The 16453-nt window shown below is 40.1% G+C and overlaps 2 protein-coding genes across 4 annotated transcripts; one reads left to right on the top strand and one right to left on the bottom strand.

The window, feature by feature from the left end:
• Positions 1–711: 711 nt before the first annotated feature.
• bscl2 (BSCL2 lipid droplet biogenesis associated, seipin) lies at positions 712–9211 on the top strand. 3 transcript variants are annotated; one of them, XM_035434055.1, is made up of 11 exons: positions 712–919; positions 1660–2402; positions 2876–2957; positions 4444–4587; positions 4814–4948; positions 5088–5185; positions 5863–6004; positions 6278–6356; positions 6962–7039; positions 7120–7191; positions 7345–9211. In XM_035434055.1, exons 2-11 carry the CDS (start codon positions 2194–2196, stop codon positions 7476–7478), a joined length of 1173 nt encoding a protein of 390 aa, XP_035289946.1. In that variant the 5' UTR covers positions 712–919; positions 1660–2193; the 3' UTR covers positions 7479–9211. The 3 variants fall into 3 exon arrangements, with proteins under 3 accessions (XP_035289946.1, XP_035289948.1, XP_035289947.1); XM_035434057.1 differs by having other exon boundaries at positions 712–986; XM_035434056.1 differs by having other exon boundaries at positions 712–1085.
• A 690-nt stretch (positions 9212–9901) lies between these two features.
• LOC118236045 (peroxiredoxin-5, mitochondrial-like) lies at positions 9902–14702 on the bottom strand. The gene is made up of 6 exons (XM_035434058.1): positions 14085–14702; positions 12811–12945; positions 12545–12676; positions 12209–12247; positions 11869–11933; positions 9902–10525 (listed from the first exon to the last, which is right to left on the bottom strand). The coding sequence occupies exons 1-6, from the start codon at positions 14175–14177 to the stop codon at positions 10417–10419; spliced, it is 573 nt and encodes a 190-aa protein (XP_035289949.1). The 5' UTR covers positions 14178–14702; the 3' UTR covers positions 9902–10416.
• Positions 14703–16453: the final 1751 nt, after the last annotated feature.

Below are 16453 nucleotides of genomic sequence, written 5' to 3'. Positions count from 1 at the left end.
AACGATTTTGTGATACTTCCTTTCCCTGGTCTCTGTCACCTCATTTACACTACATATTGATACTCAACTACACTCAGTCAAACTCTCGCTATATATTTCCAGATAATGATTTAATACTGGTGATATAATTAGACATGATGCATTTTTACTTGAAAGAATCCAAGGAAAAGAGCAGGGGACACATTTTAATTGTAAATGAAGATAAATTAGCTTAAGTTTTAGATTGCAACATTTTCTTTGCCCCTTGTACTAAAAACATGGTCTTTTCAAGCCTTGCGCCTAGTGTGCATTTTTGTTGTATATCTGAAGTAATCCGTTATTTCATTGTTGGCTAAAACCATTTATCTGCCAGATAATTGAAGCTCGATCTGATTGATCTTCAGTCATTTCAGTGTTAATTATGTTATTATTGAAAATATTCAAGCTATCCCATCATGTTCTATCAGAAACATACATCCATTTATGCATACGCTGGTTGCAGTTCCCTTCCAGAGGACATCAGATTCTACTATTCAGTGACTCGGTGCAATATTAATCTTGTATAACGAATGCTCTTATCGGTTTTTCTTTTTTCTTGCTCTACTAACTGCCGTTGTTTAATTAATTAATTCTCACTTACAGTTAATAAGAAAAAATTATTTTTGCAGAATAGGGTATTCGGGCTTGGAAACACGCCTACAAAACACAGTATTGTGGACATAGGCGGAGTCTTCAGTCTGTCACGTTACCTAGCTAGACACAAGCCCAACGTAACGCGTAACAAGCAAGCTAACGCTAATGAGCCCTGTAACCAGTATGTGCCGTTCTGGCAACCTTGTAAGCAGGTTAACTGAGATGAGAGGGTAGCTAACATTAGACGTTTTGAATGACGATTATTTATTTCAGTTGCTGCATCAACGCTGCATCACTAGCTTGTAAGGTAGTTACTTAATTAAGATGAATTGTACATCCAACTAACTTCACAGCATTTTATAATTGAATGTGCGGTGCGTTTTGCGTTTTAATATCAAGAGTCTTTAGCCGGTTAGCTAGCATGCTGGTTTTCGCTTGATATCACTTAAGATGTGTTCGAACTAGCCTATTTTGTAAGTATGATGCTAAAAAACGACATGAGCCAGCTAATGTTATCTTATTAGAGCACAAAACCGAACCGAAATGTTAAGAAATCGTGTCACATTTTAGCCTCGCTAGCATCTAACCTACGTAAAATATTGAAATGATTTAGTCTAGTAAACCTTAGTTTGTGCTACGGTTTACAAGGAAGCACTTCGCTAGCCAGCCAGTAGAGAGGCATGTAGCTAGCTGGATAGCTAAGCTAGCTATTTTGCTAACTAGGATGTTTATTATGAAACGTGAAGGATGTAGTCTCGGCTATCTAATTGACGGCCGGCCAAATTAAAAAGCTGTTAAAAAAACAAAAGAAAGTAACTTTCCATCTACCGAGATTTCTGTCAGGCTTTATCTTGTTTCATGGTTGATTTAGGTACTGAAAGTATAACACTTTTGAAGTATATACTAGGTGCCAGTACAAACTACTACTTGTTTTTTGCTTAGCATACCCCGACTTCCACAACGTAACGTTACATAATTTAAAATGGCCAACCATTGCGATTGTATTGAGCTAATGTGCGATGCTCTTCTTTCTTTCTTTTTTCACAGCCTTCTGTATGATTTAACAGACTACTACCTTTTACCAACATATTGACATAAACACCAATGTTTGAGTGGTATATACTTAGGCCATCTCACAAGTTTTATTTCTGTTGATCATACACACGAAGCTGTAATCATGGTCAGACATACTTTTGGTTGAACTGTTGAGTAAGACTGGCTTGGATCAAACTCGTGAAAAATAAAAGACACTGGGACCAGTACCGGGCTCTCGTATTAATGCACAAAGGGCTTATCAGTGAGAGAAGGGGAAGCATGCAGGAATGTACACATAGGAACTTGTTATGGAAGGAGTAACAGAATAGGTAGCGAAAGGAAAACTTACTGACAATACCCACACCCACCAAAGTGTAGGGAAGGGAAGGAAAATGGTGAGCAAGAGAATTGATTGGCAATTGTTTAATCTCTGAACCAAACACCCAAAAATAAGAGAGAGTGAAAGATATAAAAACATTTGTACCCTTGCCAATAATCTAAGACCGATTCGGGCAAGAAGCCCCATAGCACCAGTATCTGTGGGAGATGGGCGGTGTGATGGGACCGGTCCTGCTCTGGCTGCAGGATGTGGTGGCAGTTACAGTCCTGAGGGCCCGCCGGACACTGCTGCAGGCTGCCATCTTGCTCTGCGTCCTGGTGCTCTTACTCTGGGTGGCCATCTTCCTTTATGGTAGCTTCTACTATTCCTACATGCCTACGGTCAGCTTCACCACACCTGTGCACTACTATTACAGGTAATGTGCTCATGCAAAATGTACACCAGTATTTAATTCCAAAACCACAAATAAATGGGAACACAAATAACTGAAAATACCCTGCATTTGTTATAGGTACGAGCTATATTACACACATATCTCTAAATCACTATAGAAAACTTGAAGTTTAAATTATTTGAAGGGGAACAGAAGATTCACAATTTTGTATGTTTTATTTTGTCCTCAGAATTATGTGTGTGACTTGTACTTGATGTGTCAAAACCTGTTATCTCCAATACCAATTGAAGTAATATTGGAATGCAACTCCTCCCCTTCATATTATTTCAAGGAAATTTACTCTATTTTGCTGTTATTTTATTTGTTGCTCCATCCTGTGTCTATAAATTGGTGTATTGAAGATTGGTATACTGAAGATTATACCAGCATGCAGTGGGACATTTTGGTGTCAACTGCTTTCCCTCCTTTTCCTTCCCCTCATCTCTGTCTTCCAGGACTGACTGTGATTCCTCCAGCTCAGCCGTCTGTTCCTTTCCTATGGCAAACGTTTCCCTTTTGAAGAATGGTAGAGACCAGGTGACCTGTACTTTCTTTCATCATCTTTCACACCTGTGTTGCAAGCCATATATTTTGTATGGTTTGAAGAGGCTTTCATTCCATATGTGTTACTTTTCATAAGGGGGGAAATGCATTGCGTGCTTTCTGTATATGTGCCTCATGAATGAAGCACTGGGCCCTTAGGTGTTTCTGGAGCAGGCTTCTCTTAAAGCAGTGTTCCGTAAGTTAATAAAATAATCCACGCCCACAAAACACGTTTGGATGGTTTTACCTAATTATCCCAGAGACAATACATTTAACGTCAGGTTTCATTGTTGAGAAACTTCAGTGATTACTCAGTACCAAGAAAAAGAGATTTAATGATTGACAATAATATACTGTAGGCATGCAACTTTCCCTGTGGAATGTCAACTTCTATATCCGTCTGAATACAGGTGTTTGTATTAAGTATATTATGGTATGAATTTCCAATTACGTCTAAATCACACATGTAGTCTGGAGAGGGGCATGCCATGTTGCCAGCACACAGGCAAACGAGAGACAGACGTTTCCAACCAGCTTCTCACCCAGTTCTCTTCATTGGCTCACTAAAGGGGCCTTTGTGCCCAGGCTGTTTCTGTGTCTTGTCTTCCAGCCCTTCAGGCCTTGAATGGGAAAGAGTAGGGAGGACAAGAGACAGCAGATGCAGCTAGCCAGTGAATAAGACAAAGATTTATTTTTACCACATAATGGGATGTTATAAATATAAAAATATGGAAAAAGGACTAGGTATAATTGCTTATCAACCTGACATGTAACCAGTCATTTGCATTATTGACTGACAGCCAGAGTAATAGGATTTAAGTGATATCAGTTTACAGTCTTTGGGTAAAAACTCCCTGTATCTTGTGTCATATTTGAGATAATTAGCATCCTGAGCATAATGCTGAAGCTCTGTGATTGCTGTCTTCTTCCAGGTTCATATTAAACTGCCTTGGAACTGCATTCCTGACTCTGCCTAGTGTTTTCCTCTGGTTGCTGTCCTAGCTGTCTCTCCCTTAGAGCATCCCAGTCCTTCAATACGGTTATATTGGGTGTGTGAACTGAAAGGGATTTTCTGCAAAAATGAATTAAGTTTTTTTTAACAATTCACATAGCTGAATGATTTAACGTTCAACAACTATGTACTGTATAAAGTTACTCGCAACATCCATATTACAATTATACAATAAAAGTAAGTAGCAGTAGTCGAGTTTGATTCATGATTTGGGAAATTGTTAAAGACCAATCATTTCTAAATTCAAAACTTAAGTGATCCCATGCTAGTGTTGGCTAAAGCATGATTGCAGCATCAAGAGCACTGTAGCAAAACTATCTACTGTTATCCCAGTTTCTCACCTTCTTCAGAAGTACAGTATATAGCCACCATGATGCTTCCAAAATAATGCCTATATGGGTTGAAGTTCCTTTCTGTTCTGCCACTCTTCACTGACCTCTCTCTTCCTCCCCTCCCAATTTCTCGCAGGTGATGCTGTACGGACAGCCTTATCGGATATCTTTAGAACTGGAGATGCCTGAGTCCCCAGCCAATCAGCAGCTTGGCATGTTCATGGTCAAGATGTCCTGCTACAGTAAGAGTGGCCAGACCATCAAGTCCGTGGCTCGTTCAGTGAGTGCTGTGCTTTGATTGGGCAACATTGTCATAGTTATGTGCAGTCCTTTGTTCACCCTTGGTTAGTTAAAAAAATAAAAATAAATTATCTTGTACATTTAAAAAATCCAATTATTTTGTCTGCTCACTATTTGTGTTTATGTGCTTAAAGGTTGTTTTAGTGGCATATACACCATTGTGTTTTCATAACCTTGTCTCTCCTCTTTTGTTGATTCATCCCCAGGCTATGCTGCACTACCGCTCTGGCCTGCTACAGATATTGAGCACTCTGTTTTTCTCTCCTCTCCTGCTGTCTGGAGTAACAGAGCAGAAACAGTTTGTTGAAGTGGAACTCTTCTCAGACCACCGGGAGAATTTTGTGAGTATGGCATTACATTCTGTCCAAATCCACACCCTTCCTCTGGAGACCCCCCCCCCCCCCCAATGGTGTAGTCCATGAGATAGATTCACTGACACATGGTGCATGTCTTTTGACTTGTGTTGGTTTCTCACTACAGTACCAGCCCACCACAGGCGCAGTGATCGAGATCCAGTCCCAGTTGGTTCAAATCTATGGCGCCCAGCTCAGGATACACGCTCACTTTACTGGCATCAGGTACTTCAATCTTGTTCACTTCCTAGCAATTTCCTGTCATCCTTTTTCCACACAGCTGGCTATGTCTTTATAGCAGGCTTTATAATGGCAATGAGCAATGCCAGAGCATGCCTGCAAGTGAGCCTGTCATTGCCCATGGTTCTGAATGTCTCTCAGGCTTTGAGAGGCAGTCTTTCTGTACTCTGCCATCTTTGCTCCAGCACTCCCTCCAACTAGACATCACTTATTATAATCAACTAGCCATAAAGTTACAGTTGTGTCTTCATACAGTATATTGATTATAGCATATCGATGGTGCCTCAATGTCTGACTTTTAGAAAAAGTTTGGTAATCTCGCATATGTCTGTTTAAAAAAAAAAAAAAATTTAACCTCAGTTGCTTGCCCTTTGGGGGTTCAGGCCTGGTTTTGCCCAGTTTTCCTTTGTTAGCTCTGTTGTGACAGTGTCTCTGTAAAGAAGTGTAATACAAATAAAATTGAATTGCATGAAATATGTATGTCCTTATTTCTCTTGTGTCCCTCTTAAATAATTCTTAACATACTAATTTCCTTCCTCTTTTCTCTCCTTTGCTCTCTTCCTCTCCTCTACTCCCCTCTTTTATATACTGTCTCCTCCTTCCTCTCCATCCCCCTTCTCTCTCATGGACCACCTCTTGTCTAACATTGTTTCCCTCGGTAGGTACTTCCTGTACAACTTCCCCCTGATGTCGGCAGTGATTGGCGTGGCCAGCAACTTCACCTTCCTTAGCGTTATGGTCCTCTTCAGCTACCTGCAGTTTACCTGGGGTGGGGTCTGGCCTCCCGAGCAGGTCAGAGTTAGGGTAAGTCTGCCTGATGCTCTTCAGCTGAGAGAAAGGCCATCATCTGTCAAGCACAGTGTGTTCCTCCTATTATTCTGTCTTAATGCAGCAACTGTTCAGTAATCTTCTTATCCTTGGCAAATGCATTATTTTCCTGTCCTTGTCTTAAAATGTTTAACCACTGTTGTCCTAAAATTCCATTTTACTACCATCTTGGAACTGTAGATTCTTAATTGTCCAGTTTTTGTCAGGTTAACTGCTTATCCTGTGGTAATGTGTCTGCATATGTGATAGGTAATGATGGGAGATGCAACTCGCCTTCAGCAGAGGAAAGAGGAGGCTCGAAAACGTATTGGATCCTCCAGTACACAGAGTAAGCATGCAGTCCACTCCGTACAACAATACGAACAACAATACAACAATCAGGTGCCTAGAACAAGTAATAAACTGACATGCAAGAATTTGGTAATTGACAGGCTGTATATGTACTCCGGAGGTGATGTGACACCTTTTTAGCACTAATTTGAAGATCACATGCCTGGAGCCACCAGTTTGTCTTGATCATGTGACCCACAGGGATTTACAGTTGTATTTCAGTTGTTATCCTCCAGGGGTCCCTGTTGACTTTCAAACAGCACAGTTCAGTGAGTAATTATACAACTGAGTGGCTAATTGTGACTTTAATAATGTCAACTAATTGAGCTAATGTGGGGAGAGTGAAAGGAAGAAACATACGGAAGTAACTACATGTGAGAACAAGCAGAAGCAAATTTGTGGCCCTGCACATGCCACATCATATCAAGCTAAATGTACAGTGACTATGCACTTTTTAAATGCTTTTAAACTACCTATTTCAGCTCAGTTGACCATCACTGACATTATTATTGAAAGTACAGGCTAATTCTGGTACAGAAAGACACATCGGGCCTAACAGTGATAACTGCCATAGAAATAGAACTGTATCTCACTGTGTTTCAGAAAAAATAATGGAGACAGGAAATGACATCACTACAGACCCTGCAGAGGGAGCCAGGCTAGAGTCTGTAAAGCGTAAAGGTTAGTTGAATGGCTTATTAAATACTGTTTAACTGTTGCCAATGAGAGTTTTAAAAATGGGATGTTTTGTGTGGGTCTAGGTGAGCTGGAGACACTGGGGACAGTCTCCCCCGTGAATAAAGTACCCGACTTCCCGCAGGACAGCACCACAGGTAAAAGTGAAACATTACAAATTTGCACAAACATGTACACACACAAACAGACACACATACTCACAGTGAAGGTGTTGGTCTTTGCAGCTTCAGGGCTTCTTCGAATTAAAACATACAATTTACAGGTTTACTTCTCTGCCCTCTCTGCTTCAGATTTGGAGTCATTGACAGAGAGACATCCTGTGTTAGTCCAAGGTCTTGAAGGAGGAGGAACAGGGTCAGAAGAAGAGTGCTCGCTCCCTTGCACTGCTCTCCGCCAGAGACAGGGACCCCAGATGAGTAGCTGAACAAGGTCACAGCAAATATTCACATGATCACTCATGCCTTTTATTGCTTTTATACTTCTGTGAATGGACATTTTGCATTTTGTTTTTTTAAATCCAGTTAGAGGAAGCTTCAAATGTGGGATCTCCTTATGTTACATTAAGCAACTTTATTGTGCTACCATGACCCTCTCTCTCTCTCGCTCTCACACGCACACACACAGACAAACGCACACGTCAAAGCAAGCATCCCCATGCATTTAGACAATTGCTTCAAGCAATTGTATACATGTAAGTGGACCTTGTCTTAACCTCTTTCCTTGAATGTGTTTCCATTTTATAAATTTACCTCATTTCTACAAACCATTGTGACCTCTGCTGTAGCCTGGTCTTCCACTCTTATCCCCTGGCATGTGGGTCTACCTCAGTGATGTCACTGCTGAAGTTTCATTACTCTTATCCACTGTGTATGACAGCTAAAACCAACATGCTAGTTTATTATTGTTAATTATAATCATTATAATTATTATATTAAGGCTAGATAATCCCATAGATGTGCAGCTACTAGATGTATGCTAGTTCATGCTGTTACAGGGAGCATAAAGCTTTGTTCAAATTTATCTGCCTTTCTGCCAAAAAAAACTTCTATTTATTGCAGACTTGGATTACAGTTTGGGGAGTGGGGGGTTTGGTGAAGGAATGATCCTCTTTAAATGTTACTGAAGCTTTTATTCTCTGATTCTTGTGTTATTTTGAAGAGGAAATGCATGTTTTCATGTCGATGTAAATGTTCTCTTAAAAGTTATAATCCATAACAGTATGTCATGTCATAAATGCCTCATCATAAATGGCTTTTATTTAGTAGGCATATATTCAGTGTGTGTTTACGGGACCTGCTTATAAGATGTTTTACCTCCTACATGAAACCTCCTGGTTTTAACTGTAATGTGGTTACCATTTCCTGTAGAACTGAATGAGATAGTGGATGTGGTTTTCAACACGAGTACATTTAGTATGTTGAATCTTACATGACCATAATGATCCCGTTTTATTATTGTACTATTGGGTTATGTGTTATCCAAGAAATAACTCTTTTAATGTGTCTATACTTCAGTTGGCATTACATAAACAAGGAGAGCAGTTTCACAAACGATGCAAGTAGCACTGATGTTTTGTTATAGGTGCTGAGGTGAAGAAAAATAGCAGAAACTAATGTGTACTAATTAGTTTAACTGGGTTTCATTTTATTCTCATTGAGAGAGCCCCTTTTTCAGGCATATGGGGTGCCTGAAAGGCCAGATGGCTGTCCCTTTTGTGGGTATGTTTGTACTTTGGGACTGAAATGTGGGAGCAGATTTAATTTTGTCACAAAATAATTACCTCAGAAGTTTGTTCAGTCTAATGTATATCTTAATATAGAAATGCTGTGATACCTCTGAGATTGCAGTGCAAACGTGCAACCCTGTCATTTACTCATATTTACCATTTTCTTTGAAGTGTGATAGTCCCTCATCTGGAGTTTGTTCTGCACCAGTCAGTGTTTGTTTATCATCATAGGAAGTGGCCTACAGTGTGCTGTGACCTGCCTGATTGCAATGTACGTAGTAAACATGCACGTGTACAAACGTTCTGAAAAAGCTATAGTTATTTTAATGTGTTATGTAGGCTGCTATAATGTAGCCATTACGCGCAATTGTCATTTGGAGAAGCAGTCGATGAAGATTCGATACGCAATAAAACATTAAAGCAAGTACTTTGGTTGCTCCTCTGCTCCACTTTCATATTTTGCACACGTGGGTTATTTAAACCATCATGTATTTTTATGGCCGAAATGATTTTCAGAAGAACTGAGGAAGAAGCATGGAATTATGGGTCAAAGCCAAACTCTGAATAGGACGCGATAGCAGATTTTGTTTTGGATGACAATGAGAATTATTTGACTATGATTGAGTAAATATTGGATTCTAATCTGAAATCCCATCACTGGGTTAAGGTTAATTATTTTCACGATAGGGATTCCTTTTATACTGGACATTTATTGGACCACTGGAAGCTGAAATTAGAATATGTTTCATAAACCCTGTATGTAATTATGTCTGCATAACTGCCTTCATTCATTCTGGAGTTTTGCAGCTTTCTGTTGCCTAGGTCTGTAGCTTCTTACTAACCAGTCCAAACATCAGCAGCTGTGGAGAAGCCAAATATGAACCAGATGCTAGTCCTTTGTTCAAAATAAGCTGTATAATTAGAAATATAGAAGGCTTTCTTAAAATTTATTCCAAACTTGTCATCGCTTTACTATTTTCCACTAGAGTTTGATTTCTCCTACATAAATCATAACATTTAAATCTACTGTAGTGTTATCACAGTTGTATTGTTAGTTTAGACATTTTTGCAAGCTGTTTGCAAGGGTTGATGGTATTAAATGATTTAATACACATTTAGTATTCTAGATGTACTAAAATATTTTATTAAAATATTAAGAATGTGTTCTGGGACAGGGAGATTCCATTACAAGAAAGTATTGCTGTAACAGTTTATTGGTATTTCATGGAGGTTTTAAGTATGACTTGGTGCAACTGAGCCAGTGTTTGTGTGTAAGTTTGTTATACTGCATAGACATTCTGAGCAGATCCACAGTATCAGGATATTCTACTCTGGGTACTTTGGGCCTGGCCAGCCCTGGTATTAAGAAACCCAAATATTTAAGTTGGGGTAAAGAAAATTATAATATTTAAACACCAAATCAGTCAACAGATATTCATTAGCTTTTTTGGAAAGGATACGGTGGTTCAGTGACCACCATATTTCAGAGGCTACACAATCTTTGCAATTGTCTTACAAGTGACCTTCAAAATGACTGAAATTGGTTGCTTTACAGAACCAGGGTTGGCCGATATTATTGTGTTGCTATTATAACTGTGGTATTGTAGCTGTCGGTTTGGGTCAAGGGAGATGACATCTAGACCAGTTCAGAGAGGATGTTGGAGGCCAGGCTGCAAGACAGTCCAGTCCCATCCGGTTCCACGTTTAACTTCTTCACTACGCCATCCTCTACCAGCATTGCATATCTGAAGGGAAGAAAGCCAGACACGGTTTCACCCTGGCCTAATAATCTCTGAGCTAGGCCACTGGGCAACTACACCAAGTAAGTCTGATTTCATTTACACACTTCATGTACGTGTTCAGACAATCTTATATAGTCTTTATATGAATGGTATTTTACAAGAAAAAAAAAACTGACTGAACCCCAAAGGAAACTGCTATATACTTTACTTTTTTTCAGAAAGCTGATAGACTTAGGCAATTGATTAAGTGTTTCTGGTGTCAGTCTGATTAATCATTGATCACCCATGGCTGACTGTGATTAATTAAAGCGACTTCCTGTTACATAAGCACTTCATTATCTCATTAGTCAAAGTGTTGATGGAAAAATCAAGTAAAAAAATAAAAACATCAATACACCTTTGTCAGTAAGAGAAGAATGCCTTGGTGCTATTGTTATTCTGGAAGCAGGATTGTGTTAGCATAGCTGCTTGCTGTCTGGGGTCAGCGATAGGCCACGACCGGGGAAACCATGATTCACCATGACAGACATCCCAGGCTCTTATCTTTGTGATCAGTTTATCACTGACGGCTCCAATGGATCAGATATCGTTGGTCACAAATGCAACCGTTGCATTCGGAATTAAACAGAAACGTAACGTTGACCCACTCTTAACACACGTACATGATTCAAAGCCATTCTCCTCCAATTTCTTCACAGCCTACTGCTACCTACAACAAATCCAAAGCCCAACATTTACACAAAGCAGGCATACAGCAAATGGTAAATGGACTGCATTTATATAGCGCTTTTATCCAAAGCGCTTTACAATTGATGCCTCGCATTCACCAGAGCAATTAGGGGTTAGGTGTCTTGCTCAGGGACACTTCGACATGCCCAGGGTGGGGGATCGAACCAGCAACCCTCTGACTGCCAGACAACCGCTCTTACCTCCTGAGCTATGTCGCCCCAGAACGTTTCTCACTTCCCATCAATAGAGACACGCACCAAAGACTTGCCTACATTCAGTACAACTCTGAAACATTGCAAACCCCTGGCAAAAGCCAGGAGCAGCTCTATTACCAGCTCACGAACACTGTTACATAACACCCCCATCCTATTCCTTGCCTGTCTCACACCCCCAATGCTCCACAATTCACCATGACCCGTGGTTAAAAATGACAGATATAATTATGTATTTGTGTAGTCAAATCGCGAGTAGAGTATTGCTAGGTGAACACTACAACTGAAAGTCTTATATTTGTTCCAGATTTGCAGGCTATTTCAAAAGCAAAGAAACAGGTAGGTTCATTCCATTTAACCACGGTTATCATGGGCAAGAACACCTGGCAAACAAGGCGTGCTTACCTCTTGGATCTCTTGTTGCCCAACACCTGCACTATTTGATCGTTGTCCAGTAACAGATCTACAGCCTAAAAGAGAAAAGTGATAGTTATTCCCATAACAATGAAGGGGCTAAAACAAAAAAGAGAGCCTTTTTGCTGTTTACATTTATTGACCTTTTAAGACATCTTGTACCATGCAAAACAGCTCTGGGTTACAGTGGTGGGGTACTAATCTTGAATTTGAGATTAGAAAAGGAGACCAAATGAACAGTAGGGAATGAGAGTAGCTAAAAGAAAGACTAAGAGTTGCTACAATAGGAGATGTGAGAAAAATCCAGAAAGAAAAAGTTTAAGACTCAAACCTTTGTGAAGGAGCCTGTGGGGTCAGCCAGCATTCGCACCTGTGGCAGTGAGGTGAAAATCTTGAGCTGAGCATAATCAATGCAACCACCACTTCAACAGCTGTGTGTATGTTGTATATTAGGATGCATATATCTACATTTACTTATACACAAACATATTTACTGAAATATATATATCTGTTTTCATTTATAAATACAAGAAGTGTAATATAAAGATCACGTGACAATCGGAAGAATTTACAAATATTCAAACCATAACTCATACAACACGCTGTAGCTGTTCCTGTTTGGTTGTGTTTGTGGTCCAGCTGTGACCTTCCACAGCTCTGTGCCCACCTTGCCGTCTGTGCCATGCTCCTTGCCCCAGGCAGCCATGACAAAGGCATCATTGACAGAGATGCAGGCCACTTCCTGTACGCCCTTGCTGCGTAGTTCTGCTGCCTGCTGCACAAACCCAGGAAGGTGGGTCTAGGAGGAGGGGCAGGAGAAAAGCGTAAAGTTAACAGGAAGTATGGAAAGAAGGTGTACTGCTGAGAAACTGCTCAGAAACCTAATAAGTGCACAGATTGTGTATATATAGTGTATGCATGAACAATGAATACCTTGGAACACCCAGGGGTGAAAGCTCCAGGGACTGCAAAAAGCACTCCCCTTTTCCCTTTGAAGAGTTGATCCAGAGACACCTTCTTGCCTGGCTCTCCTTCCTGCAACTCCACAGCCGGGAGTCGTTCTCCAACCTGGTAGGAGTTGGAGAAAATAAATAAATAAAATTTAAACAAGGTTTCTGTTTCCTCACATTTTACTAATTTAATAAATTGAGATTATAAAATTACTAATTATATAAATGTACTTAAGCATGTGTCTACTCCAAGGCAGATTACTGCACTTTATGCTGTACATTCTACAGGCTAATTAAAAGCAACATACTGGTGCATCATCCTTTACTTTGGGTAAGTCACCCCTTCGCCTATTGCACTATGTACAGTATAGGGCTGGTTCCAGGGGCCTTGTCTCCCAGCATTCCTTCTATTAAGAAATCATGATAAAAGGAAGCTGAGAAAGTGGAGGATACAACATGGTAAGACAGAAAAGTAAGAAAAGGCCTTATAGCTGCATGGCTGCAAGGGTATGAAGGTCATGAAATATCAGATTAAAGGAAGTAATAATTATGTTCCAGACACACATCACAATGTTATATAAGGATTCCTTTATACAACTAGTAAAAAATGATCACATACGTACTATCACCATGAATAATCAAAGTTTACAAAGTTTATATATAATGGTATGTTTTAAATAGAACTAGATAGTTCAACTATCCATATTTTGAAACAACATCAAAATGAGAAATCCCACAAAAGAAGACGTAACCAAGGTAAACTGGGCACAACTCGGCCACATGCACCAGTTGGTTAGGAGCACAATAATGCACTAAACGTGTTCCTAAATCATTTTTCCAGTTAACGCAATTTTTAAGAATTTTCCAAATGTTCCTTAAAACAGGAGCACTATCCAGCCCTGGCCATGAGTAGGACTTGGCGTGTCTTACGCAATTTGTCAATTCCAAAACCCAGCGTTTACGAATGGAACATAAAATTACAGACCAATTATAGAAGAAGAAAGTGCAGTGGTGTGCCCATATTCTCTTGTTATGCCACTGTTAAAATTTCAGCATTTGTGAATGTACGGCTAAATTATTGAATTTGCATTTCAGAGAGACAATATGACATTTGAATTAAAATGAAGGTTTTTCATAGTCACTCGTAATTTTTAGGCAATGTTTAACAAACAAGCTAGAGTGTTTGTTGTCAAGGTCAAATGCAGAGCGACGCTATTTTCAGGTTATTTAAACGTTTTGCGTGGTTGCGTTTCTCACCTTGATAGGAAGAGAGGCTGCGAGTGTCGTATGTAAGGATCTGGTGCCGTGAAGTGCTCGAGACCCCCTAACGATCGCTGCGGTGGAAATCATTGTTTATCATACAGCTGCAGAATGCGAACAAGCAGAGGAACCGTGAGTGGCAAGCTTGTCACAGAAGTTGGATCAAGTCTCTTTATGTAATATGCAGTCCCGTCCGTGTGCACTTGCTGCGCACACAGACCTATAGGTAGGCAGGAACCTGCGCGCCCACAGAGCTTTTTCTGAAAAGTATTATGTTTAGAAACGCATTACGTCAGCTTTCCGCAGGTGCAACCTTCCTTCTGTGGAAATGTGTTGCACTGGCTTTCTTGGAACGTCCAATCCTTAACTAATTAAGATAGCCTAGTATATTTGGTTATTGTAGCACGTAGGCTATGTAGCAGGAGTTATTTTTTTAGTTGTTTTGAATATGCTTCTCTGGGCACACTTAATAGAATTAATTTCAGGTTATGACGTGTTGACAACTAGCTACTCAAAATAACGGATACATAAATATCAGTCTAGTGGACTGGTGGTATATTGAAAACAACAATTTATCAACAGTGCAACATTTGTCAGTTTTGAAAGAGTGCTTCCGGAACTCTTCTGACCTAGCTCTTATTGGGTGGGAAACAAATTCTGTTGCATACTACGCATTTCCGGGAAATACTTTTTTTTCACTGATAAAGGCCATCAAACAGGATATCGCCACCTGCTGGTCCATAAATGGTGAAAACGTATTTATTGATTAGCTTTTTTCAGCCTTTGTTGCTTTGACTCACTGAAATTACGCATCCTCTAGACAGATTTGGGATCAATATCCAGATCCAACCACTAAGGGCAGAATTTCTTCTGGTTACTGCAGCTCTGAAGCCTCATCCTGGAGGCTGGATGTTTGCTGATGAAAATGCAGCAGCAGATGGCAGCACACACTGCAGAAGAGAGTGTGTAGGCAATTTGTCTGCGCTCTCCTGTGAATATGGTACACATTCCGATTTCAGAGAAAATAATTGTTAAAAAGTTGTGGCAATCATGTTTAATGAGATAGCTTTACACAAGGCTGATTACTCCCACAAACCTGAATTAATGCAACTGGACAATAAAGCATTGCATCAAACTTAAAGGTTACAAAGGCATAAACTATTTTTTTTTCAGCATCCTGCAGGGACATATTCCTCAAGTTAGATAGACTTCTTAGATGAAAGGCCACTCTTGTGATATTATTAATGTGGCTGTGTAAGGTTCATGACTAATACTTTGAAGGAATCAATTTTATACCCTGATTTTGAGTTTGTGTGAATTGAGGAATTGTAAACAACAGCAACACCACCCCCTCTTTGACCGAGACAGAATTTTTGACAATATATGTAACCAGGAGGAAAGAGCTCGTTTAAAACAAAGTTCTCATCCACTTTCAACTATGTTTCAGTAAGATATAATACGTCAAGACTATAATCAGAGATTAGTTCCTTCACACAAGAGTTGCCTTAGAGTTAAGGGATGTTATAGTTAGTAATCCAAAATTCATAGTATCCATCCATCCATTATCTATAGCCGCTTATCCTGGGCAGGGTAGCGGGGGTTGCTAGAGCCTATCCCAGCGTGCATTCGGCGACCCTGGTCTACACCCTGGACAGGCTGCCAATCTATCGCAGGGCACACACACAATTCACTCACACACTCATACCTATGGGCAATTTAGAGTCTCCGATTAACTTACCTGCATGTCTTTGGACTGTGGGAGGAAACCGGAGTACCCGGAGGAAACACACGTGGACACAGGGAGAACATGCAAACCCCAAACAGAAAGGCCCAAGCCGAAGTTCAAACCCATGACCTTCTTACTGCACCACTGTGCCGTCCTCAGAATAGTATTATTACTAGAATAGCAGTGTGTAATTTTTTTCATATTGATCCGTTTTATGGCAAACTCCACAATATTTAGATTTAGAATAAGTAGGAATTCAAGGGGGTTGACACAATCTCAAATGGATGAAACCTAGTCAGTGGCTCTGAGAAGCTAGCAGACGTGTATGTAGCACGAAATGCCTGCAGTCTGGCCTTTGCTCTGAGGGAGTCAAGGTTGCTCAGACTATGACTCACATACATATTAATGGCATAGCACAACACTTCAAAGTCAGGTGGCGGCAAAATGAGAATTGGTCTTTGCTGCGCAAATTAGGTCAAACAGGCTCATTTTAGGGGTAGGAAAAGGACATAGGTATTTATGACGCTTAAGGTGATAGATAAGGACAAAGTTTTAACCAAACAATCTCTGTAGGAAAGTCAGTTAGCTACAGGTTACAGGTTATCACTGTTGGTGAGGTCATGGATACTCTGATTGCAGA

Source organism: Anguilla anguilla, chromosome 9 (assembly GCF_013347855.1).
Source record: "Anguilla anguilla isolate fAngAng1 chromosome 9, fAngAng1.pri, whole genome shotgun sequence".
NCBI lineage: Eukaryota > Metazoa > Chordata > Actinopteri > Anguilliformes > Anguillidae > Anguilla > Anguilla anguilla.
The sequence above is the reverse complement of the archived record's forward strand: the minus strand, read 5'-3'. Positions and strand labels throughout refer to the sequence as shown.